Source organism: Rhamphochromis longiceps, linkage group LG11 (genome assembly GCF_057381845.1).
Source record: "Rhamphochromis longiceps isolate RC_006_pf linkage group LG11, R_longiceps_female_GT1.1, whole genome shotgun sequence".
NCBI lineage: Eukaryota > Metazoa > Chordata > Actinopteri > Cichliformes > Cichlidae > Rhamphochromis > Rhamphochromis longiceps.
Window position 1 is genome coordinate 7,968,763 of NC_140567.1, and position 24,976 is coordinate 7,993,738.

Here is a 24,976-nt window from a genome sequence, read left to right on the forward strand (position 1 = left end):
TCAGTTAGTTTCCAAGTACACTGTTTGAAACCACTGTGTACATTTTGACAATAGAAATGTACGACTTTTGTGTAACTCATTAACAATATTTTTTTGTGTGCTACATTTTAAAAACCTTAGACTTAGGAAGTTAAAGAATGTGACTGCTTACATTCATTTTAAGGTCATGCTCAGCCTTTTTTATACAGACACCAATTTTTACCATATAATTGCACTATTACCAAACAAAAGTATAATTAACCTGTAAAAATCAATGTGACCTTTGTGCATAATTAAGTATGTTAATTTGAAATGACCAAAATGTGTTGTGTTAGGTTACAGTGATCACAACAAAGATCATTCAATTAAAAAAATAAATGAATCAATGACTCCATCCTACCTGACTGCCTCAGGATCCGTTTGGGGTTTGTTTTTGTTAGTTTGTTTTAATGGTACAGTAACATTAATACACGTACTGTAGATGTGCACTGGTAACCAGTATATGCGTTTGAATGAAAAAGACATGAATAGGATGTGTATGAATATGTATGGTGTTTTCCAATTCTTTTTCCAAAAGGCTTTTAAGCAGTGCAGTGTGAACGCTATTGATTATGGTAAACCAGTGTTGTAATAAATTGGCTACACAGGTGTACATATTAGATACTGACTTACATTTCCACTCCTGTAATTACAAATATTTAAATCAATTAACATCTTAAGTTATTCCATTTCCCCTCAGTTTCTAATTTGGGAGTGTTTATCTCAAGGCTAAGCCGTGGATGGAAGTCAACTGTCTGAAGTGATTTCCTATGAAAATTTCACAAATTACAAACCCTTAAATTACCATGATGGTAAGCAGATAAGATAAAGGTGAGATAATTCACCTCTATTGGACACGTCATCTTCATTACAGTGTGAACAGGCAACGGAGCAACAACATCAATTGTGATCAGGCCCTTCTACATGTTCAAATTCCAAAGACTTTGAAAACCATGTTCAGGACCTAAAGTTGATCCATCAGTGCGATCTGTCCAAACTGTAATACAGAACATTACATAGAGGCGTCATTTCTCCATTTCACAGCGCCATGTGAGAGTGTTAAAATATGCCTATTAGAAAGCTGTTTTGACATAAAATGAATAACAGCTAGAAGATGAGTCTGGTATTAAAACGCAGTTTAAAGGACACCGGTACAACTTGCTCTGACCTATCCCACGTGAGAAGTTCGCTTACAAATGTTTACTCAATGGCCTTCTTAAAGTTTTCCCCAGAGAATTATCAGAAAACTGATTCAAAATGCAGAACACCAGTGCTCATTTCTGTTAAGATACTAAATTCATGCAGTTTTGCCATCCGAACTATGATGTAGCCAATCAGAGGGCTGCTCATAGCATGTGTGATTTTGCCTTCATATTGTGACACTTGGGATGGGTGTAAAACTGATTTGGTAACAGTTTTTAACATATCTCGGATGTCTATTTTATCGGTGGAGTTCCTAAATGTTATATTTACATAAATGAGACAGGGAAACCTGAAAACATCACACTTCAGGTGACAGTTGTAGCCACTGTTGAGCTGTAAAAACGCACGCTGTAGATTTTGGCAGAAGCAGAAAGAAGTGACTTTATAGAAAACTATTTTTTTATTTGCACATCGTAAAAATTGTACTTCACTGCATGTGAAGTATATGAAGGATACAGGCAGACGCACCGAGCTGGAACAGGATCGCTCCGCTGCTGTGCTCTGATCGGCTGCTGCAGCCTCAAAGGAGTAAACGGATAGAGCGGCTGGGCCCTGCGAGTCCCTAACGAATGTCATAAATACTAATGACTGCAGTCTCTTTAGTGAGAGGAAAAGCAATTAACACACACACACACACACACACACACACACACACACACACACACACACACACAGAGGAAGCAGAACAATTTAACAAGAGCAATTTAGACCAGAAGTCCTGTTCTATAACGGTGCCTCAATCTAATTATAGATCCCAGGACAGTGGCATGTAGTTACAATCTGGGATAAATAACTGTTATTTTTTCACTGGCACCAACAGGAAACATTTAGCATGCAGTAAAAATATAACCAATCAAAAAATAATAACATAATGGATGCTAATAAGAGTTAAAGTACCATCACTTCAGATTAAAGTCGAGACATGTCTAAAATTGATTAGGAAGGTAGCAAGCAAAGAGCAGTGCCACGCGACTCAAAGGTGTTGCAAAGGCTTTTCAAATGCCCGTCACGTCATTTCAAAGTTTCGATCACAGGAGGAAGTACAGGGAGGATAACAGAAGGTGCAGGAGAAGCCCGGAGCAGTGCTCTGTGCTGTTAATCTGTTATGACGTCTTCTTCCTGACACCACAGAGAGCTGCTGCTGTCTTTGTGCGGACCGGGATGAATCCTGTTTTTAGTGACAGCTGGGCAAAAAGGGTTCACAACTGCATTCCTGCCAGCTGGTAAGGTTGCTAGGAAAGATCAAAAGATTTTTCCTAACCTAAAAACAAATCCACAAGTTTTCAACGTTTGCTGAGCCTGTGTCCCCAGAGCCAAGGGCCAATGTTCAAAATGATCCATGCAGGACAGGAAAGCCTGCAGAGACTCCCGTGTGATTTCAAAGAACAGTTTGGCTCCAGCATACAACACTGATAACAGCGTTCATGAGTCTGTGCACATGAAATGGATAAAGAGTCACCAAGCACTGATCAACCTCCGTCTGGAGCATAATGAGTATGACAGTGCAGGGGTTAGTAGCCATCAGATCTCCGACAGAGTCACACGCCAGGAGTCTGCTGAGCTCTCGATAGCCAGGATGAAGGTGTCCTCATTGGAGTATTGCTGGATGATGTTGTCATCCATGTTCACCAGGAGCCTGGGAAAGACAGTAAACACATTTAACGGTAATAACTGATCTGGTCAGCTCATGTCTCTATTGCAAATTGATTTCTACATACATGATCCCTCGGCTGTTCTTCACACGGCTTCCCTACAACTTCATTTAATTTCAAAGTTTTGTCCTGAAGTTTGGTTTATGCTAAAATATGCCTTCTAAATGTAAGACGGGCATATTTATTCATCTCTTCTTCTCCTCGTTAGCAAGGGTTACTGACACTGGTTGGCATGTAAAGCTACCTTAAGCCAACAAGCAAACAGACATGGAAGCAAGTGAAAAGCAGAAGAAACTGTTTTTATTGAGTTGGACTCACCCTTTTTTGCTTTTTTGGTAAACCTTGGCTATCTTTTCAACAGGCACCGCATATTTCTCAGAGATCTGTGAAGACAAAGTAGATGTTAACAAAACTGAATCTCTCTCTCTCTCCCCATTTATACATGCATGAATTCAATTCTTGCGACTATTCCGGTTTCAGAAAAGTGTAAGATGTAAGAAGGATCAGAAATAACTACTTCTCACATCTTCAGTCTCAGAAAACACTTTCCTGATGAGTTTATGGTCTCAATCCCTAGTTTCACATCTTAAAGCGAAGAACATTACTAGCCAAAAGGAGGATAAAGCACAGGTCTATCTTGCGACTGTTGGATCCACTGCTCATTTTGTGACGTCTGGTTTGAAGAAGCTAACAAGGTAACAACCAAGATGCTCCAGATGATGCTTCAAAAACAGGGCTTTGCAAACCAACAGGTCACATTAGCTTTGACCCATCTACAAACCGTTTGGCAGTGAACTATTGGTTTGTAGAAGTAATGACTTCTGTTTTGTAAGCAATGTATTCTCAGTACTCACAGCCTCCATCAGAGCTTTGAGGGTTGGGCTGCGCAGCATCAGAGCATCAAACACTTCATCACACTCCTTCCTCACATATAGTAGAACTGGAAAAGTCAAGGTATAGGAAGACAATATTAGGTCAAACCACGACACCAACAAGGACAAGAACTCTTAATGAGAAATAAGTTACCTTTTCTTTCTGGTTCCACTCTGGACTTCTTTAGTGCAGGTGGACAGAGGTCTTCCTGGCCAACACATGAAACCCTCTTCATTAAAACACCTCTGATGAACACACATGCAGAAACACGTGTCATTTTATGGGAATGCTCTTGGTTCCCTGACATGTAACAGTTTGTTTCTTCTAAGGTAGAAACAAGGATAAAAACAAAATTAGCCTTTGTCCAACCTTCTGTAATCTTCTCACCATGGAGAGACCCTCAACAATAAACTCAAGGTCTAAGCGTGTGGAGCAGTGTGCACTAACACAAAGCCACTGTGGGACTCACCCATTTCGATCAACTTCTTCAGTGTTGAAAGCAAACACCTGCAAACAAAATAAAAAAAAAACAAAAAAAAAAAAACATTATGTCAATTCTGTCTTCACTAAAATGTCAAAACGAATGTGTGTGTGTGTGTGTGTGTGTGTGTGTGTGTGTGTGTGTGTGTGTGTGTGTGTGTGTGTGTGTGTGTGTGTGTGTGTGTATATTGGAAAGAGCGTGGTCCCTCACCTGCCCCGCTCTCTGCAGGTTTCCAAAGTGGACGTCTGGAATGAAGAGAACGGGCTGGGAGTCCAGGTCTCCAATGCTTTTGAACAGTGCACTTTCAGCCCTCTTTATCGTGGTCAACCCCGAGCTGCCATTTTTCCCTAATCCAGAGGCAGTGTGAACTTAACATCTGTTGCCAAGCGACAACTTCAAGTACAGAATTGATTACATTTGCAAACCTTTTTAAGTCTCAGTGTCCTAAGGTCAAGGATTTGTAACCTTGTTTCAGTGGATTTTAAAACAAAATGAACAATTTTATTTCTGTAAATAAATTGTAATCACGTCTTAGCAACAAACAAAACCAAAAAAAGGTTTCACCTTTCATACTCTTCCTGAGCTGCTTTTTTTCCTCGTCGCGAAGCTTCCTCTCAGCACCCTGCAAACAGAAAAAAATGTCAGAATATGTTAAAAACAGGTTAAAAAGGTTTATCCAATTCCATGTTATTAGCTCACCGTTGAGCACATGTGCTAGCAGGCTTCTTTACCTTGTCACAGAAGACCTTAATCTGAGTATAGGCTCTGTGGATTGGCCTGCTGCCACAGCCGTTGTTGTAGCTGTACGTGTCGATCTGAATAATCATAGGCATCCCCTTCACACCCTTCTGAGAGGAGAAGTCTGTGCTCAGACAGTTCACAGAGATAAAGACCTAGGAAGCAACAAAAAAAGAAATAAAAACAAAACATTCAGTTTTTTAAATTTTGTGACTTAAACTGAAGCAGAGATGATGATCATATAACATTGCTAAATCCATGCCATGCAGGGCAGGAACAAGAAGCAAGAACACCCAGACCTCCCTCTCCCCACCTTCTCCAGCTCATCTGGGAAAACATGTTCCCAGGCCAGCTGAGAGATGCAATCTCTTCAGGGTGTCATGAGTCTGCCCAGGAGGCCTTTGTCTAGTGAGACATGCCCAAAACAACTCACACAAAAGGCATCCTTGTCAGATGCCCAATCACCTTGATTTGCTCTTTTTGATGCAGAGGAGCAGCTCTACTCTGAGCACCTCTCAAATGACTACACTCTTCACCCTATCTCAAAGGGAGAGGCTAGCCACCCTTCAGAGAAATCTCATTTCCACTGCTTGTATCCGCGACCTAATTTTTTTGGTCACTACACAGAACTCATTATCATAGGTGAGGACAGTAACGTAGACTGACAGCTTCGCTCTGACGTTTCGCTCTGTCTTTAACACAACGGGACAAGGCAATATCTGCAACACTGCAGCCGCTGCCCCAATCTGTCTGTCTGTCTCCCACTCCCTTGTCCCCTCCCTCGTGAACAAGACCCCAAGTTACTTAAACTCCTCCACTTGGGGCAAAAACTCATCCCTGACCCAAAGAGGACACTCCTCACTTTTCTGGCAGAGAAAGTATCCAATTAGTAGGGGTGCAACAATACACAAAATTCACGGTTCGGTTCGATACTTTGGTGTCACGGTTCGATATTTTTTCGATACAAAAAAAATGTTCATGCCTTTTTAATTTGTCATTTATTAAATTTTCACGGCACATTCCGCACCACATCTCTGTGCGTTCATCATTTGTTTGAAGCCAGCTCACCTCCTGCAACTACTTTTCCGAGAATACATGCTTCTTTTGTGGTTCGGACTCCTTCTGACATTTCTTTGGAGGTGGAGGAACATCACAGTAATTGCTTAAAGGAGCTTGCTTCTTCGACATCTTTAAGAGTTCTAAACAAATGTCTGTCCTCCTCCTGAAAATCTTATTTATTTATTTATTAACCTTTATTTAACCAGGAAGATCCCATTGAGATTAAAAACCTCTTTTTCAAGGGAGACCTGGCCAAGATAGGCAGCAGCAGATGTCTCACAGTTACAGAAATTACTCAAACACAGGCAGCAACAACACACATGCAACAATAAGTGAAAGAATACAAATAAAATAAAAATAAAATTCAATAAAATTCAAATAAAATAAAAAGTCAGTTAAAATGACAATCAATCTAATTGAAACAGTTGCATGTTATGGACTTGGCCTCAAGGATTCGTAGTTTAGATTTAAAATCACTTAATGAAATGAATTCAGTCATTTTCCATTCCTTCTGCAGTTTGTTCCAGGCCGAGGGTGCTAAATGGACAAAAGCTCTTTTACCAAGTTCAGTTCGGGCAAATGGAACAGAAAGCAACAAGTAACCATGCGGACGAAGAGAATACCGACCAGCATGTTTCATTACAAGCAGGGAACATATCGTTAGCTTCATAGCATAAGTGCCTAAGTCATTGACTTAGTCAAATGACTTAGGCAATTATGCTATGAAGCTAACGATATATAAGAAGGCAGCAACCCAAGTATCGCCTTATATATAAAACTGTATAAATGAGAGTTCCTCCGACTTACCAAAGCAGGCCATCCTACCTGAGAGTATAACTCACAGTGGTGAGTCTGAAATTTACAGTTAGTGATGAACCTCAGAGAAGCATGATACACAGAATCAACCATTCGAAGACATTGAGCAGAAGCATTCATATATAGAATATCACCATAATCCAGCACAGGCAAGAATGTTGCAGCAACAAGCCGCTTCTTTGTATTAAAAGAGAAACACAACTTATTTTGAAAATAAAATCTCAGTTTTAACTTCAGGTTTTTCACAAGATTCTCTACATGTGGTTTGAAGGTAAGCGAGTCATCAATTAAGATTCCCAGATATTTATAGGTGTGAACCAACTCTATTTTATTACCTTCAAGAGTGGTTACTGATGGGATTGTTTGGGCTCGTCTCCTTGATTTAGAAAACAACATGAGCTTTGTTTTGTCTGCGTTGAGAACAAGTTTAAGCTGATGTAATGAGTGCTGGACAGCAGAAAAGGCTTTCTGCAAGGAGTCGATGGCTTGGACAAGAGTTGAACCACAGCTGTAAATAACTGTATCATCAGCATAGAAGTGCTGATGATACAGCACTTCTATGCTGATGTATGCAAACACGCGTTGCAACTTCATATCTTGTGCCCGTTTTTTATTTTGACAGCGAATGCGCACCTGCGGACCACTTATGTGCAGCCCTGGTTATTTCGCTTGTCATATTGCAGCCACAGAAATTCTTTTGTCCATGAAACCATAAAGCTGCACTTTCTTTTTGCCTTATAGTCTGATTTGTCATAACTTTTCCGTTTTGTGGTAAGCTTTTCTTTGGCTGTCACTTCTTCACCCTGACCTGTCTTATTTGGCTCAGCAGAACTAAAATATTGTGGCGAGCTCAGACAAGGAGGAGACGGAGGTATCGTTTGGTCTTGCTTCCCGTGAGCTAGCCAGGGAGCACAGCCGTTTATTGACATCTGCAGAAGAACACTGCCGCTAGCTAACTGCTCAGCGCGGCAACAGCACAGCAACAACAACAACAACAACACCACCACACAGGGCGCCCTCTGACCCCGGAAGGACACACCGTCGCAGTGAGAGGGCGTCACCCGTCACTATGGCAACATAAACAAAACATAACTGTACAAACAGAACCCCGAACAGCCCTGACCCGCTACATAGCCCCCAACTAAGGGGTCAGTCGTCCCCGACGACCCCATTACCCCACACAAAGTCCTGCAAATGTCCAGGTGCCTTCTTTTGGCGCACCGGCCGGTCACGACCGGCGGGGGAAAAGTCACTCGGGTCAGAACATGGGGTGCCACCATCATCCCACTTCTGACACCAATGTGGCGAGCTCAGACAAGGAGGAGACGGAGGTATCGTTTGTCTTGCTTCCCGTGAGCTAGCCAGGGAGCACAGCCGTTTATTGACATCTGCAGAAGAACACTGCCGCTAGCTAACTGCTCAGCGGTAACAGCACAGCAGCAACAACAACAACACCACCACCACGACACAGGGCGCCCTCTGACCCCGGAAGGACACACCGTCGCAGCGAGAGGGCGTCAACCGTCACTACGGCAACATAAACAAAACATAACTGTACAAACAGAACCCTGAACAGCCCTGACCCTCTACATAGCCCCCACCTAAGGGGTCAGTCGTCCCCGACGACCTCATTACCCCACACAAAGTCCTGGGCCCTGTTTCAGGAAGCCGGTTTAGAAAACTCAGAGTGAAAAACGATACGCAGGGTTGAGTAACCCCGAACTGTCCAACTCGGAATATTCGGTTTCAGAAAGGCTGATAACAAGTAGTTCAGTCAACGCGGAGTTGCTTTAACCCCAAGTGAAGCGCGCGGACGAGGATACATAAAGCCCTGATCAGTGGAGCACAGATTAAGTGAGTCACCATGGAGACGGAGGGAAAGAAGGCGCGGTCAATGTATTTTACAGCGCTTGAGGCCGAAATTCTGATGGCAGCATATGCCGATAACATGCAAATTCCGCGGAAAAAAGTAACACAGCGACAGCTGCAAAAGAAAGTGAGCATGCATGGCAAAACATAGCCGACAGAGTCAATGCGTGAGTGTTAATTTAAACATTGATCTAGGGATTTCCACCCATTTAACACGTTATTTTATCATATGTTATTTTATTTGTTATTTTATACATTTTATTTTGTGACGTGATGTGAGCGCAGGTGCAACCCAACAGGCCCCAAACGTTCCTGGCAGCAAGTAAAAATGAAATATAAAAATATAGTCCAAACAGGTAAGGTGTAATTGTATTATGAGCCATAGTGCTTGGTCTGTTTGTCCGATGTAAATCAATTGCAGTTAGAGGCTACATTAATTTTCTGTCTGTAAGCACTTATTGAAATTATCTGAGCACATTACAAGTACATATTTGCTTACTCTGTATGCTCAAATGTGGCCCGTTATAGCCAACAGAAAAAAAGCGGAGGCCCGAAAAACAGGTGGGGGTCCTCCACCACCACCACCACTCACAGAGGCTGAGCAGTTGGCCCTCAGCCAAAACAGTGGGCGCCCTGTGGCCGAAGGCATCTCTGCGGGGACATCCTCTGAGTCAATAACCCCGCAAGACACAAGTGCCTACATAGGGGGTAAATTCAAAATAATACATGATGTGCATACATCCTTTCTTCACAGTCACCTTTGCAGTGCTACTCATTCATTTGATAAACTCTTTACCATAATGGATTATTTTGTAGTGAAGTTATTTTCCTACTGATTTTGCCTTCCCTCAGTCTTGGTTGTCTTTGAGAGCATAATGACAATGAAGTGTAAGGTGATTGGTATGTTTGTTAATTGCCATTTGGTCCCTTGTAAGTTATAAGTGACCTGTATAAACCTCATATTCTATCAGTTGATGGTGGTGGTGTACTGCATCTGGTGCAGCCTCCTGTTGAGCCAGACCAACATGCAGTTGTGAGTAATACTCCACAGATTATATGAGTTTACAGTAGAACAGCAATGTTGTTTATTTCTTTACTACAGGAAAATAATGAAGAAACATTGACAGCTGTTACAGAGGAGGAAGCAACAGAGACACTTTATGAGGTTTACATCTTTTAATACTTTGTGTACAGGAAATACAGGCGACCAATAAAGCCAGTTGAACAAAAAATCTGTTTATTCTTCTTTCAACATGTTGAGGTGATGGGTCAAAAGAAATGATTGTGACATATGGTGTCTCTGACTGCTCTTCCATCTTGTATGTCCGTGGGAGGGTCAGGATGTTCATGGTTTGGATCACTGCTGTTTGGTTCAGAAGGACAGTGTTCTCCTCTAATTGTGGCAATGTTGTGAAGAATCACACATGCCACAATAATGTCACATGCCCTTTCTGGGGTGACCCTGAGTCTTTGCAGGCACTGGAACCGGGCCTTAAGCATTCCGATAGTCATTTCAACTCTGGCTCTTGTCCTGCAATTAGCCAGATTATATCGCTGCTGTGGGCCCGGTTCAGGGTCAGAGTAAGGGGTAAGCAAATAGGGTAAACATGGATACCCCCTATCACCAAGCAAGTAGCCAGTGAACTCTCCTAAGACAGAAGGATACACTTCAGTTCAAATGTCCCTGAAGCAATTGGTCTTTATATATTTTAAAGTATTTTCAACTCACCATGTCCAAATTTTGTGCTCAGTGTACATTCACGGAATATTTGTGAGTCATGGACAGAGCCTGGCCACTTGGCTTCCACATTTGTGATAATGTTGGCAGCATCACATATGATCTTCACAGTGCAGAGAACACAAATTAGCATCCATTACTATGATGAAATAATTTGTTAGTTTGAAATGCTACAGGGAACTATGTACCTGTACATTAATGCTGTGGAAAGACTTCCTGTTCACATAGTCTCCTTCATTTACTGAAGGAGCAATGATTGGAATGTGAGTACCATCTATACAGCCAATCACGCCTGGGAACCGTGAGAATAAATGTAAAATTTAAGTAGTAGTTCAAGTATCACCACATCATAAATTAAGTTTTGGTCATCCTGATACCTGCAATTTTGTGGCATCCCTCTTTGATGAATCTTGTGGGTCTATGACCGGGGAACACCACAAACGTGTACAGGAGACGTTTCAGTGCAACTGTAACATTCCTGACTGCCCGACAGACGGTAGCCTTGGAAACGTGCTCAGCGTCACCAATATTATACAGAAAGCTCCCGTTTGCAAAAAACCGAAGTGCAATACAAATAATATGTACAGAACTGAGAGCATGTCCGCGATGTGTCACATGCGTAATATATGGCCTGAGGATGTTATCCAAATAACTTATAGATTGTGCTGAGAAACGGTAACGTTCGCACAGACAATCATCAGGAAATGATAAAATGTCCAAACGCGCTCTGATCACTCTCTCCCGGCGGAGAGCTCTGCGGAGAATTTGGGCTTCACGATCTACTGGCTCTTCAAGGAAGGGACACGCCATGTCTGACACTTCCTACTGTCAGGTTTCCGACAAAGGGGCGGAGACAGTCAGGGTTAGTTGTAGTAAACCTGCTAGGGGGCAGGTTAGCTTCACGGCGTGTGTCGTCATAGTGACTCACTCAGGCTTCAGCTGAACTCGCTTTGTGAAACCGAAAACCCAGAGTTTTCGTTAACTCAGGGTATACTTACTCAGTTTTTCCACTAAACCGGCTTCCTGAAACAGGGCCCTGCAAATGTCCAGGTGCCTTCTTTTGGCGCACCGGCCGGTCACGACCGGCGGGGGAAAAGTCACTCGGGTCAGAACATGGGGTGCCACCATCATCCCACTTCTGACACCAATGTGGCGAGCTCAGACAAGGAGGAGACGGAGGTATCGTTTGTCTTGCTTCCCGTGAGCTAGCCAGGGAGCACAGCCGTTTATTGACATCTGCAGAAGAACACTGCCGCTAGCTAACTGCTCAGCGCGGCAACTGCACAGCAACAACAACAACACCACACAGGGCGCCCTCTGACCCCGGAAGGACACACCGTCGCAGCGAGAGGGCGTCACCCGTCACTATGGCAACATAAACAAAACATAACTGTACAAACAGAACCCCGAACAGCCCTGACCCGCTACAATATATATCCTGCTGCTTTTACACACGCACTCACATAAGCTCAGCGATTCTCTGCGCGATCAACCTCTCACATGTTTAAGCTGCGGGAGATTTCACTTGTCATGTTTGCATAGTAAGCTAACGATTGATAAGACGATGTCAGAGGAATTGGTGCACAAATTATCATCATTCACCAATCAGTACTGTCGCTCTCTATACACAGTTCGCGCGATTGCAAAGTGAAAGCAAAAAACAAGCGCAAATTCAAACGGGATTTCAATATGTCACATATTGACAGTGGCTCACCGATGCCAATGACATAATTACCCAGCTACATTTCCGAAAGAATGCAAAAGCATTGACATATATTTTTCCTTCCTATGATAGGCAGACGGGCAGGGCAGAGATAGATTTTGGTAGCCCGACTGGAAAAATCGCTAGCCCGGGCAGGCGATTTTGCGAGCCCTGTATCCGATTGAGGAATCGCTCATCTTTGGAAAACAGACTTTATTACAGAGAAATGTCTCTTTCCAAAATAAAAGCTATACTATACGCTTCTTCTGGGCTATATTCTCAGCAGCATATTAAACATATCAGGTCCCCATAAGAAGAATCATGTGCTAACCGCTGTCTAAATGACTCGGGTAAAGTTTGTAGCATGCGTGCTTGTCGTTTTTGTCTGCTTCCACTTGTCTTTGCACTAGGGTGATGTCGGTGTAAATGTGCTGTCATATTTGTTGTGTTCCCACTAGTGCTGTCAGCATTAATCTCGTTGAAATGACGTTAACGCCACAACACGGCAAATCTCTGTTAACGAGCTACTGCGGGTGGCCCGGGGCTGGACGGCCAACACGTTAACAAGCTAACTGCGCTAACACACTAGCTCCCACCCATGTAATTGAGCATTGCGTGGCACATCCAATATACTGTTTTACTTTAGTCCATGGCGCTTACCTTCAGGGTCATACGTCACATGAAACCCAAAATAGTTCCAAACGCCAGATCTGAATGAGGGTGGGGGAGGTTCAATTTGCCATGTTGCAAGGAGAGCTTAACTTCTGTCTCAGTGAATCTGTGTTCGACTACTCCGCCTAAGCTGCACTGTCGAGCGCAGATCCACTGAGCGCTCAACACAGACAGCATCGTCAGAAGGAAAGTTGATAAAATAAATTAAAAATTTATTTTGTATTGTTTGATACATATGCATACTGAACCGAAAGCACTGTATCGAACGGTTCAATATCGATACGAGTATCGTTGCACCCCTACCAATTAGGCACAATTTTTAGGGCCAAATATAACAACCTCAGTTTTGTCTGAAATTGAGAGAAAAAAAATTACAGGACATATGGGTCTTTATGTCTTTTAGACAAGCCAGCCTGTACTTTCATCAATTGATTTTTGTCATCTGGCTGTTGTCATAGATAGATATAACTGGGTATTATCTGTATAGCAATGAAAGAGATATGCTAATAATAATAAAATGGCCAGCAAGTCAGGCCTCATACCAGCATGGGTATTCTATTTAGAACATATTCTTTCTATTATAGTCCTGAGTTGATGTCAGGTTGAATACAAATTTCAATATAATCAACTTCTACAAGCAGAGCATAAAGTACATGCCGCACAGCTTATGGGCACTAGCTGCTGCACCAAAGTTTCCAGAAACTGGCCAATCAGAACAATGTGGGATCTTAGGGAGGGGTCCCTAAAGAGGCAGGCATAAAAATGGTGCATTTCAAATAAGAAAATCTTTGTTACAGAATTCCATTTCACTTTTGTAAACACCTGTAAAGCAATAAACAGCAACTTGCTATTAACTAAAAGGTATTCCTGCATTAGTTTAACCATAAGAGCCCGTTATTAGTCAATATGTTTTCTAATGAAGCTGTATCTGACTCACAAACTGTGTGGTAATGATAGAAAGTTTAGAGGATCCATGAATCACAACAGCAGCAGTTCACAGGCCACAACAACTCATAAGCCTCCTTCAAATTCGCATGTGTCAAGTAAAAACACTTCAAAGACACAGAGGTACAAGAATGTGGGATTTTATATAAAGAAATCAACTGTTTAATATTGTTTCAGAACCGCGAGTGTCCCAGATTTCAGAAATATATGGCTCTTCTCCACCCATTCCTCTTTCCCAGAGCTAAAGTAATTGGGCATAGCTGCAGATCTGCAGGTTATTAAAAGCTTGTGAAAAGAATTCACAAAATGTCACCCAAGTAACAGCACCATCCTACCACTATTTTAATCATTTAGTGTGCTCTTTAAGCAATAATACATGTCATTATCTTAACACATTTAATTGCACAATGGAACAGATTCTCATGATTGGTGCCAAATCATCCAAACGGACAGAATTTCCACATGAATCTCCCAGCTAAACAGGACGGGCAGCTTCAGCAACAGGTCGGCAGAGACTGATCACAGTGGATTCATAACTGCGGCTAAACACCAATTTTCCCACTACGCAGCATCAACAGCATCGTGTCTGAACCTGCAGAGGTGAGGGCTGATTGCTGGAAAAGCCTGGAGCACAAATGAGCCTCCTACACACCTCCACAAATTCACACCTCCACAGACCCAAGCCATTTCAATTTTCTCCACAAGCGCTGGACGCATTGCTGCTAGCAGCGTGTGTATGTGTGCGTGGGAGGCTTGTTGTGTTTGCGCGATCCGCATGTGTAAGCGTACCTTCCTAAAAAGGGGGGGGGGGGGAGAAACAAAGTTCACGAGGGCACTGCAGAGTGGCTGTTTAGTGCCATCCGCTCAACCAGCACAAACAAACACGAAAACAAGAGTTGTGTGCAGCAGGAAGCCACTCATCTCCCGCCCGAACCAACACATTTCACACTCTGTAACAAGGAGGTTGCCAACTGTTACCTGGCAACAGCCAAAGCATGCAGAAACAAAACATAACGTGTCCACCAAATAAAAAAAAGTATAGATATATTTATTTCATCTAAACTGGTGTCAAATTAGCAGTGGAGAGCTACGTTTCTAAAAAGAAAAAAAAAAAAAAGATTATAGGAGTGACACGAGGCTTCACATTTCCTCACAGTAACCCTATTGTTTTGTCCTCAACCTTTTCCACCTCATTTCCCCTGGGGGGTGGGGTCTGGCCTCATACTGGAGGCTTGTGAGTCAGAGTACAGCAGAAAGGGTGAGAACCACTTGGCTCACATCTTACAGCACAGCCACACAGTGTAATCAGTGCTTCTAATGACCTAATTGATATTTAGTAGGACAAATTGTATTCATTAGACAAAGCAGATCATATGCAAAACCCAGAAGAAGGGATTATTACAAACTGTGAATGATGACGAAGGGAGGATATCGTCACAGTTAAAAGCTAAATCCTCAGTGCTCTCACTTTCAAAATACCTACCACCTCTAAACAAGAGGCCAGACTACAGGATCATCCATGCTTTGAATATACATACTGGCAAAAATCCAAACATGCTGGTTACATTATTTATTTGTTTAACATGCATGAAGGTGCTACCATGGAATTTTGGCCAGAGCTTGAGAGAAAAGTTCAACCTCACAGGGACTTCCTTGAGTTTCACTCACATTAAAAGGACTAAGATTCCTCTAATTTTGCACCTGTAGTATGTAGCCTGACATAAAAGTGATTTAACTACTAATAATAAAAGGTGCCATCCGAGACAGTCACTTCCCTTTCTGTAAGACTAATGGTACACAGTGGTACACGATTGTGGTCAGGTGTACAATCACACACACACCGCTCGATGCAGTACCGTCACAGTACCGCCTGAACACACATTTAAAGCAATTACGGTTTGTGAAAAGCGTGTGCGCCACACAGTAAATATTTATCCACAAACCAGCAAAACGGCAATTACCCGTCTGTCAGCGAGGCAGTTTGAGAAGTTCCCATTAAAACTGGAGCTGAATGGGAGCCCCAGGGCTCAAAACACCTTAGGGTGGACTCATTCTTTAGTGTGTTTGTGGGTGTGTTTACACGCTGTGTGCAATTTGTCTTCATCCAACTAACCGACGTCACTGCGTAGAAACCTGAGCAGGGTTGTTTTCAAGGGTTTGTTGCCCTGTACCCGGCGTCTCTGCAGCCCCAAATAACCTGACACAAAGCAGGAGACACGCCTCCCGTCATCGGGGCCAGTCATACGATCCCTCAACTAGAGTGAGAGTATGAGGTATAAACAGTCCACTGACGCGGTTCAGCACAGACCAGGAGTCCTAAAGACAAAAACTTGCGCTTTTATTAAGCAATCCTCCCCACACAGGGCTAAGAGTTTACGTCATCTGACCTGTTCAGCTTCCATGGTGTGACACATACAGCCCCCCCCCTCACCTTGGCTTCTTCACTGACATCCCATGTGAAAGACACAGCATTGTAGGCAATTTCCTCCACGTTCCCGATGTTGAAGCTCTCCTTGTAGTCAGCTGAAGGCAAACGGAGGAAACAGGAGAAGTTTGGCGTCAGATCTGTTAACATTTTGCCTGTCTGGAGGCACATTTTCTTTTTTGTGTATGAATTTTTCAAAACATAGTTGCATAACAAAAACAACTATACATTTATCTTTGTATCTTGTTATATATCTCTATATAATAGAGAGAGAGAGACCCTCCTCTTCGCAGATCCTCTCCAAGTCATTAATGTTTCATGCCTCATGTTTGGCAACTGGAACCTTCAGCTACCTCCACAGATTTTCTATAGGATTAAGGTCTGGACACTGACTCGACCACTCCAAGACCTTAACATGCCTCTTCTTGAGCCAATCCTTTGTTGCCTTTCGTGTTTTGGATCATTGTCATGCTGGAATACCCACCCACCCCATTTTCAATGTCCTGGCTGAGGGAAGGAGGTTCTCACCCAAGACAGTACGTGTCCCCATCTCTCCTCCTTTGATCCAGTCCCTTTGGCAGAAAAAACACCCCCAAAGCATAATGTTTCCACCTCCATGTTTGATGGCGGGGACGGTGTTCTTGGAGTCGTAAGCCACATTCTTTCTCCTAAAACATGGCGAGTTAAGTTGATGCCAAATAGGTCTCATCTGACCACAACACTTTACCCAGTCCTCCTCTGAATCATTGAGATGTTCAGTGGTCTGTACATGTTCTTTCCAACTGTTTTCTTGGTGACTGGGTTTCCAGCTGCCTTGAGATCATTGACAAGTTCCTCCCGAGTAGTTCTGGGTTGGTTCCACAGTGTTCTCATTATCACTGAAACTCGATGAGGTGAGCTCTTGCGTGGAGCTCCGGACCGAGGGAGATTGGCAGTTATTTTATGGTTCTTCCATCTGCGAATAATCGCACCAACGGTCGTCACCTTCTCCCCCAGCTGCTTGGCGATGGTCTTGTAGCCCATTCCAGCCTTGTGTAGCTCCACAGTCTCGTTCCTGACATCCTCAGAAAGCTCTTTGGTCCTGGCTATGGTGCAGAGTTTGGAATCTGGATGGATTGATTGCGTCTATGGACAGTTATCTTTTATACAGGTAACAAATTAAGAAGGCTCCCAATGTCAGCTCGTTACCTGGATAAAATATACCTGGGAGCCAGAAATCTTGCTGATTGATGGTGAGCAAATACTTATTTCATTCATGAAAATCTGAATTTATTTCTTTTTTATTATTGTTCTGTCTCTCACTGTTCAAATAAACCTACTGCTGAAACTATAGACTTATCTTTTCTTTGTTAGTGGGCAAAGCTACAAAATCAGTAGAGGTTCAAATAATTTGTTCCCTGACTGAGTGTCAACTAAATTTTTGATTGTTCATACTGATCCAAGAACTCATAAAGACATACAGTATACTTATTTAGTAAGTGGTTGAGGCAGTGATCATTTCCCAAACTAGGAAACTGCTCCCTCTGAGTCAGAACAACAATAACAGTTAACATTCCACCGTTTCTCTCCTACAGTAGTAGCATTTTGTCTTTAAATCCCATTACAGGCAGCATGTCTATTTCATTATCTCATATTTTCAACAGTTCACAACACTCCACCATTAACTCCAAATACACTGCCTTATTTTCACTCTCCCACCTTGTCTGTGGCAAGTTCATGCCAATACTTGCCATGAAAATTCACCAGAGTTTATGACACCTGGTTCATTCCTTTCGGTTTTAAGCCACAGGCTGGGGCACGTCTTTTGCTGAACGCACATGATATGGCTACAATCCAAGCCCCCACCTATTTCTCCTGTTAACGTCTATGCAAACATAGACCCATAAGCGTCTTTCCACAGCACTCCTGTGGGAATTCAGGCTTGACTGTTATTCAAATTATATCAGGTTTCAGCTCTGGATATGTGACAGGATTCTCCTGGAGCCTCCTGTAAGACTGCCACCTACTTAGTCTCTCCTTAAATGGTTTTGTGAGGTTTAGGTGAAAATATCTAGTAGTCCCCATCTACACCATTATTGTACAGGTAGTGAGGACAGAACGTCTTACCGATGTCCAGCACTCTCTGCTTGGCAGTGTGCTGCCTTGAGTGCCAGTATTTCCAATTCTTCAGCTGCTCATCTCTGCCCTTGTCGTCCCCAAAGACAACCATGATAACACTCTACAGGAAAATATGAAGTAGAATAAGGTCAAATATTTCACACTACTGAGTGATCAAGTCCTCAGCCTCCTCCATCTTCCCTCACTCACCTGTACAATACTGTTCTGTGGCAGCTCAGAGCCTCCCACGGTGCACTGATCACTCCTGGATAGACTCCTATCAGCTCCATGGGATGATGTCACTCCAGTCACTCCGACTTTCCCTCTGGGCTGATGCAGGGATGATCTGAAGCCGGCCGCAGAGAGCGTCAAAGGGTAGAACTGGCCGCGGTTCAAGTAGGCCATGGGTCCTTCTCCTTGGCGTGGCCGGAGAGATAACGTGGCCTCCAGGTTGTACCGGAAGCTGTCACTGTAAGGACATAATGGGCTCCATAACTGCCATTGGTAAGATGACTACTAAAACAATGACAGGTGAAAGTAAAATATAAAACTGAATGTTATTAAATATAGCCTTATACACTCTTCCTAATATATAGTTTAGGCTTTGAAGTCTAAATCCTGTGTGTGCCAATAAGGAAACTGGACTACAGTCATTGAACTCTTGCAATCCTTGACAATATTAATATTTGATAAAAATTAATGACTTAAGACAATCTTTTAAAATGAAGGACATCCTAATCTAAAAATCAAATTATATACCAGCTTCTTTCATTTTAGAAAAACTCTTTAAGTTGATGCTTGTGCACTAGAAAAACTCTATTCCTGTCATATTATCAAATTAAAGCAATCACAGCCAAATGGAGGAACTTGTTAAAACTTTAAAACTTTCACTCTAGGAGAGCAGATTAATGCTGGTGTATGTGACTCAGTAAAAGAGGTCAAGCAACAGCAGATAGTCAGCATCACCTTTGACATACTAAACACATTACTGTCCAGAGGTAAATACTTAAATCAACATTTTAATCGTGGGGGGGGGGGGGGGGGGGGGGTGAAATGAGCAGATAAGAAGATTGCGAGGAACTCTTTAAAGACACTTATGACTCTAAACAAACTTGAGCCCAACATACACTCAACAAAAACTTTATTACTAGTGTCCCTTTTGCTTTCAGAACTGTGTTAATTCTTCATAGTGTAGATTAAACAAAGTGCTGGAAAATTTCCTCAGAGACTTTTTTTTTCCACATTGCCATGACATGCCGTGATTTCCGGGGCTGCACATCCACGATGAACATCTCCAGTTCTACCCAAAGTTGCTCCACTGGATTGAGATCTGATAATTGCGGACACGAGTACAGTGAACTCATTGCCATGTTCAAGAAGCCGCTTTGAGATGCTTTGAGTTTTTTGACATCATTATCCTGCAGGAAGCAGCCATGAGAAGATGGTACACTGTGGTTAAAGGGATGGAGGTAGACAGCAACAACACTCAGGTAGTGCTGTGGAGTGTAAGCGACACTGTTGGCACTAAGGCATCTGCAGTGCAAAGAAAATATCTCCCACGCCGTCACACCACCACCAGCCTGAACCGTTGATTCAGTGCAGGATGGATCCATGCTTTCATGTTGTTTAAATTAGGTCTTAACCATCCACCTATTGGAGCCAAAATCATCAAAATCATCCAACCACGCAATGTTTTTTCCAATCCTCTATTGTCCGATTTTGATTCCTACTGTCTTCTTCTTAGCGGGCAGAGCAGCTGTAGCCACAGCACACTGAACCACAGTTCAGTGTGTTGTGTGTTCAGAGATGCTCTTCTTTTTTGGAACAAGTGGTTATTTGAGTTACTGCTAACTTCCTATCATTTCAAGGCAGTCTAGCCATTCTCCTCCAACCTCTGTCACTTAAATCACCTTTCTTCTTCATTCTGATGCTTAACTTGAACTTCAGCAATTCATCTTGACCATGTCTGCTTGTCTGAATGCATCCAGTTGCTGCCAAGTGATTGGCTGATCAGATCATATTGTGTTAACAAGCAATTGAACATTGCATTGCATTTTGTACCAAACAGCGTGGCCAGTGAGTGTGTGTCTGGGCCGCATAGATTCATTGAAACACACCGAAACCCTGGTTAACCTTAAAAAACACACATTGCAGTTTCTTTAGACTTAAACCCCCACATACACCATTCTTCCAAAGCACTGAATGAGGGTTAATCCAATGCTGAAAATAGTTCCATAAGTTCCGCCTGCAGTGTCATGTTAAGGAAACTGTGACTGACTTTACAGGTTTTATTTTGTTTATAATGTTTTGCATGTTTTGATTTGATAGCTTTACGCAGGATGCCCTTCGTGATGCAATGAATGTGGTTGCAGCTTCACAGAACAATCACAGTAAATGGGGAAACTTAAACGGTGTTTATGTTTTTTCCCCACATGAGATTTGTTGGCAATTTTTTTTTTTAAAAAGCACCTAAAATTCATAGTCATTCTTCTCTCAGGATAAGATGTGTGCACATAAATGTTATTCTAATTTTTTGTAGTATCACCATGTTTTTAAACTTACGCTGGTAGACTGTGGTGAAATTCATCGACTCCCGAGGAAGAATTTTTATGGTACATCTGTAAAAGAAGATACTAATGAGCAAACTATTCATGTAAAAAAAAAAAAAATAATGAAAATAATGAATAATAATAATGAAAAAGGATACTTATCAGTATCAACAAAACTTGTATAGCAACAACCAACAATTCTATTCAGATTAGGTCTGACCTCTTTTTCCACTGGCTCCTCATACGTGCTGTCCAGACTGCTCCTCTGTTCGTCTTTCAAATAGCCAGTGAGGGACATATCATAACAGCTTTGCTCATACAGCCTCCTTATTTGGTCTCTAGGCTCTTTTTGGCAGGTGCCACCAGAAAATGAAAGTGGCATGGGGGCCTGGCTTTCTGTCTTGACCAGAGCAAGAGGTCCATTCCCTCCACCTTTACCATCTCCTTCTCTAGAATCTCCTGCGTGGCTTTCAGCTCCATATTTGTAGCCCTGCTGGTGCTCAGTGGTTGTGCTGTTGTTTAAAGAGAGGTTAACAGGCAGTGACACCATAGCTTGAAGCTGGTGACCCACCATGTCCAACTTTCCGCAGTTGCTGTGCCCATGAGCAGAAGGCTCTGTGGGCTTAATGGCACTGGGTGTATACCTCTTCTCTCTGGGAACCTGAAAGGATTATGACAAGTCCAGAAGCAATTCAGACCTAAAATAAATCAGATCATTGTATCTGGCAATGTCCTTTATTATTCTTTGTTTCATACCTTATAGTAGTCATACAGCACCCCTAGAGCTGCTGGACTGTTCTCATCTCCATTGATGTTCATCATGGCCTTTGAGGCAGCTGTCAGTGGGTTCTCCAGGAAGATTTTCCATGCCTAAAATAAATCAGATAATTATAAGTGGCAATATCCTTTATTCTTCTTTGTTTCATACCTTATAGTAGTCATACAGCACCCCTAGAGCTGCTGGACTGTCCTCATCTCCATTGATGTTCATCATGGCCTTTGAGGCTTCTGTCAGTGGGTTCTCCAGGAAGGTTTTCCATGCCTCATCCTCACTGCCGAGCGGTTTGCGATGGGCCACCGACACTTCGTTTGGTACCACCACCACCAGCCTTTTGCTGGGAACGACCGATGGGAAAAGACAGAGAGGCATGTTATTACTACAAAGTCATTCTTTCATTAACAGAAGCCAGTGCCAAGCCACTAAAAATGCCCCAGGCTGTTTCTCACCAGACTTCACTCAAATTGCCTGCTCCATGTGGAGCATGTTTATTTAAGTCCACTTTTGCTGGTATATCTTTAAAAATGAACCAGTGGAAATGAATTCATTCAGAGATATTGGCATGAAGATAAATTTCGTCTGACATCGTGGTAGTTCTTAATTTTCAAATTTTTGTGAAATCTTTCATAATAATGAAAGCATAAACGAAACCAGTAACGTTTATGTGCAGGTACGTGAACGGTAATTAACTCATTCTAAAATAAATTATATTAGTTTAGTTTAGTAATTTGTGTCCCTGGGGGTGTTTATATAGCATAGGCTCCAGTTAGGGTTGCCAACTCCCTGAAAAATAAATAAGGGACACCTCGTGGCCAGGGCCGGGCGACCCAGTTGTCTTCACCCTTCCCAGTGTGGTGAATTTTCTAGCTCTTTTTTTGTGTGTGAAATTATTTTTTTTAACCCTTTGACTTGAATTTGATTTAAGTAGATGTGTATTCTTTGTGATATGAACACATGTGAAACAAATGATCATTTAGCCATTTATTTTTAGCTCAAAATGACAACATTAACACAGTAAAACAGGTCTCTTTCTTAAACAGAAGCCTGTCATGCTTAACTTTTGAGAATATAAGTAAATCTTTCTTTAAAAGAACTCTGTCCTGCTTAACTTAAAATAATAGAAAACAATAGAAAGAAAAATATTCTTGTAACAGTGCACATTTAGTGCATTTAGTACAATTGGCTTCAGCTGAGGTATTATTTCAGCTTTTCTAATGCTAATCAGCTGCTCCCGTTTGAAAACCCGCTTGTTCCCATGATTACGCATCATAACTCATCATCATTATTCATCTATGTATTACTTTTATGTATTAGTCATCTATTTGTTGTAATCATCTATCCTTGCAGTCGTTTATTACACAAAATAAATTATATTATCACACTTCTGGCCACATAGCGCTGATATTCACTGCACATGCCCATATTAACTTTTTCCAGCCAGGTGTTTTCCTTTTCCCATTCTTCCCTTTCTCTGAGGGGGAACAAACATTGCTGCTCTAACGCTGGGCTCACACTGTGCGGTTTTAGGCCCATTTTGAGCCGATTTTTGAGTGATCGGACCGATTTTGGCCTTCATCGTGCGTCGTGTAGTATACGTGGGGTAACGAGAAGTGATTAACACCTCACGACCAGCTCCCGATCATCAATCGCTCGTGAGCCGCTCACACTGCTCGCGCGCAAACGCCGTGAAAAAGACGGAGCAGCACGGCTGTGCAGCGTGTGATCTGGACACAAGCGATGGAGGCACAACTTGTAGAACTTTGAAAAGCTCATCCGAGCCTTTTCGATGTGGCCTCACAAAATTATCACGACCACAACAACCGTGAAAATAGTTGGATCTACATCGCTGCTAAATCACAGCTGCCTGATCATGTTTTTCATTAGCAATTTAGCAAAGTTGATGGTGGTGGTGTGTCTGTGTGAGTGAGAGACAGAGAGAGGGAGCGACAGATTTTCTGTTATAACCTTAATTTTATGGACGCACAGTGTGAGCACTCAGGTCGCATCAGAGCATCGGGCGGTATAGTGTGAGACCTGCATCGTGACCTACCAACTTCTAACCCCTGCGAGTCAATCGTGCAGTTTGAGCAGGAGCTGAATAACGCGACTGAAAAAAATCGCACAGTGTCTGCCCAGCTTTAGGTGTACTGTCGTCCGAGACTTGCACCGCAGTGACGGCGTTTGTTCCCCTGTTGGCCATGCTTCTTGTTGTGGTCATCTGTTGTCTTCCGGTATTTTCTCCGTAAGCGACCTTTCCTCGACCAATGAGATGAGCGGTAATCTGAATTGTCATACTCGAATTGTCATAAGTGTGCTGTCAGCTCATTGGTCACAAAGCAGGAGAGGGGCTGGGAATTATGTTTTCAAACAAGGCGTTAATTCCATAAACATTTATAGACTACTTTTGATTCTCACTGTATTACGGGACAAAGTGCGTCCCTTATTAGCTCAATACGGGACGTGTACTTTTGTTTCTAAATACGGGACGATTCCGTATTTTAAGGGACGGTTGGCAACCCTAGCTCCAGTGCACATCTACTGATAGCAAGAAGACAAAAAATATATCTAAAAGGAACTGGACTAAAACTGACAGAAGTTATTATCAGTGATGCTAAAACTTTCTCTTACCTGTCCAGGTCCATGTTGCTTCAAGTCCCTGCTGTTTTCTAGGATTGCTAGAGAAACTGGAATTTCAAGTTAGTGCAGGTAAGTTTGTGTGGGAAACTGCAAAAATGAGCCCGGGAAAGGCTGGCTCTATTTAAGGTCTCACTAAAAACCGCCAATGAAATCCTCTGGATCCTCGCGAACACATTTCCCGATGCCCATAGTGTAAGAAGAAAATGTCCATATTAAAAACAAACAAACAAACAAACAAAAACAAAACAAATCGATAATAATCCGTATAAATGGAGACAGGGGTGTATTCTGTTTGGAAAAGGTGATCAATTAAGACCGAGGTAGTACAGCACCTAAGGCAGGATAAACGAGGAAACGAAAGCTATCCCTGTGATTGGTGATATACTTCTAAGCGTCGTAGTACAGGACTGCTCCCCATTGGTGAATGGAAAGCAGAAAGGCGTGTCTTGAAAAATAGGTAAAAGGTGGACTGCCCAACGTTAAATTATATATAATGTACGTTGTTGTATGTACGTGTTGTTTTTTGGTGGGGTTCTGTGTGTGTTTAAAAACAAGCCCGTGAGCAGCAAAACAGAAAAAAACGAAAACACACGCTCTTCCAACTCAATTTGATATTTTAATTGGCTATATTGGTGATATTAACGGTGTCATAAAATGTATTTTACGAAAGCTTATGAATATCATCTTAATTGTTAATTGGCGTAAGAGAAAACTATGGTGGCTG

The 24,976-nt window shown here is 42.4% G+C and overlaps 1 protein-coding gene across 2 annotated transcripts; it reads right to left on the bottom strand.

Moving 5' to 3' along the window:
- Positions 1–2,533: 2,533 nt before the first annotated feature.
- Positions 2,534–24,613, bottom strand: LOC146658485 (grainyhead-like protein 2 homolog). Of its 2 annotated transcripts, none has more exons than XM_085422107.1 (16): positions 24,244–24,613; positions 21,787–21,952; positions 21,594–21,707; positions 21,058–21,498; positions 20,851–20,906; positions 18,499–18,757; positions 18,298–18,409; positions 16,198–16,289; positions 4,959–5,120; positions 4,792–4,849; positions 4,438–4,574; positions 4,216–4,253; positions 3,900–3,991; positions 3,728–3,813; positions 3,192–3,256; positions 2,534–2,857 (listed from the first exon to the last, which is right to left on the bottom strand). In XM_085422107.1, exons 1-16 carry the CDS (start codon positions 24,255–24,257, stop codon positions 2,743–2,745), a joined length of 2,007 nt encoding a protein of 668 aa, XP_085278233.1. In that variant the 5' UTR covers positions 24,258–24,613; the 3' UTR covers positions 2,534–2,742. The 2 variants fall into 2 exon arrangements, with proteins under 2 accessions (XP_085278233.1, XP_085278234.1); XM_085422108.1 differs by lacking the exon at positions 24,244–24,613 and adding an exon at positions 23,666–23,889.
- Between the last annotated feature and the right edge of the window lie 363 nt (positions 24,614–24,976).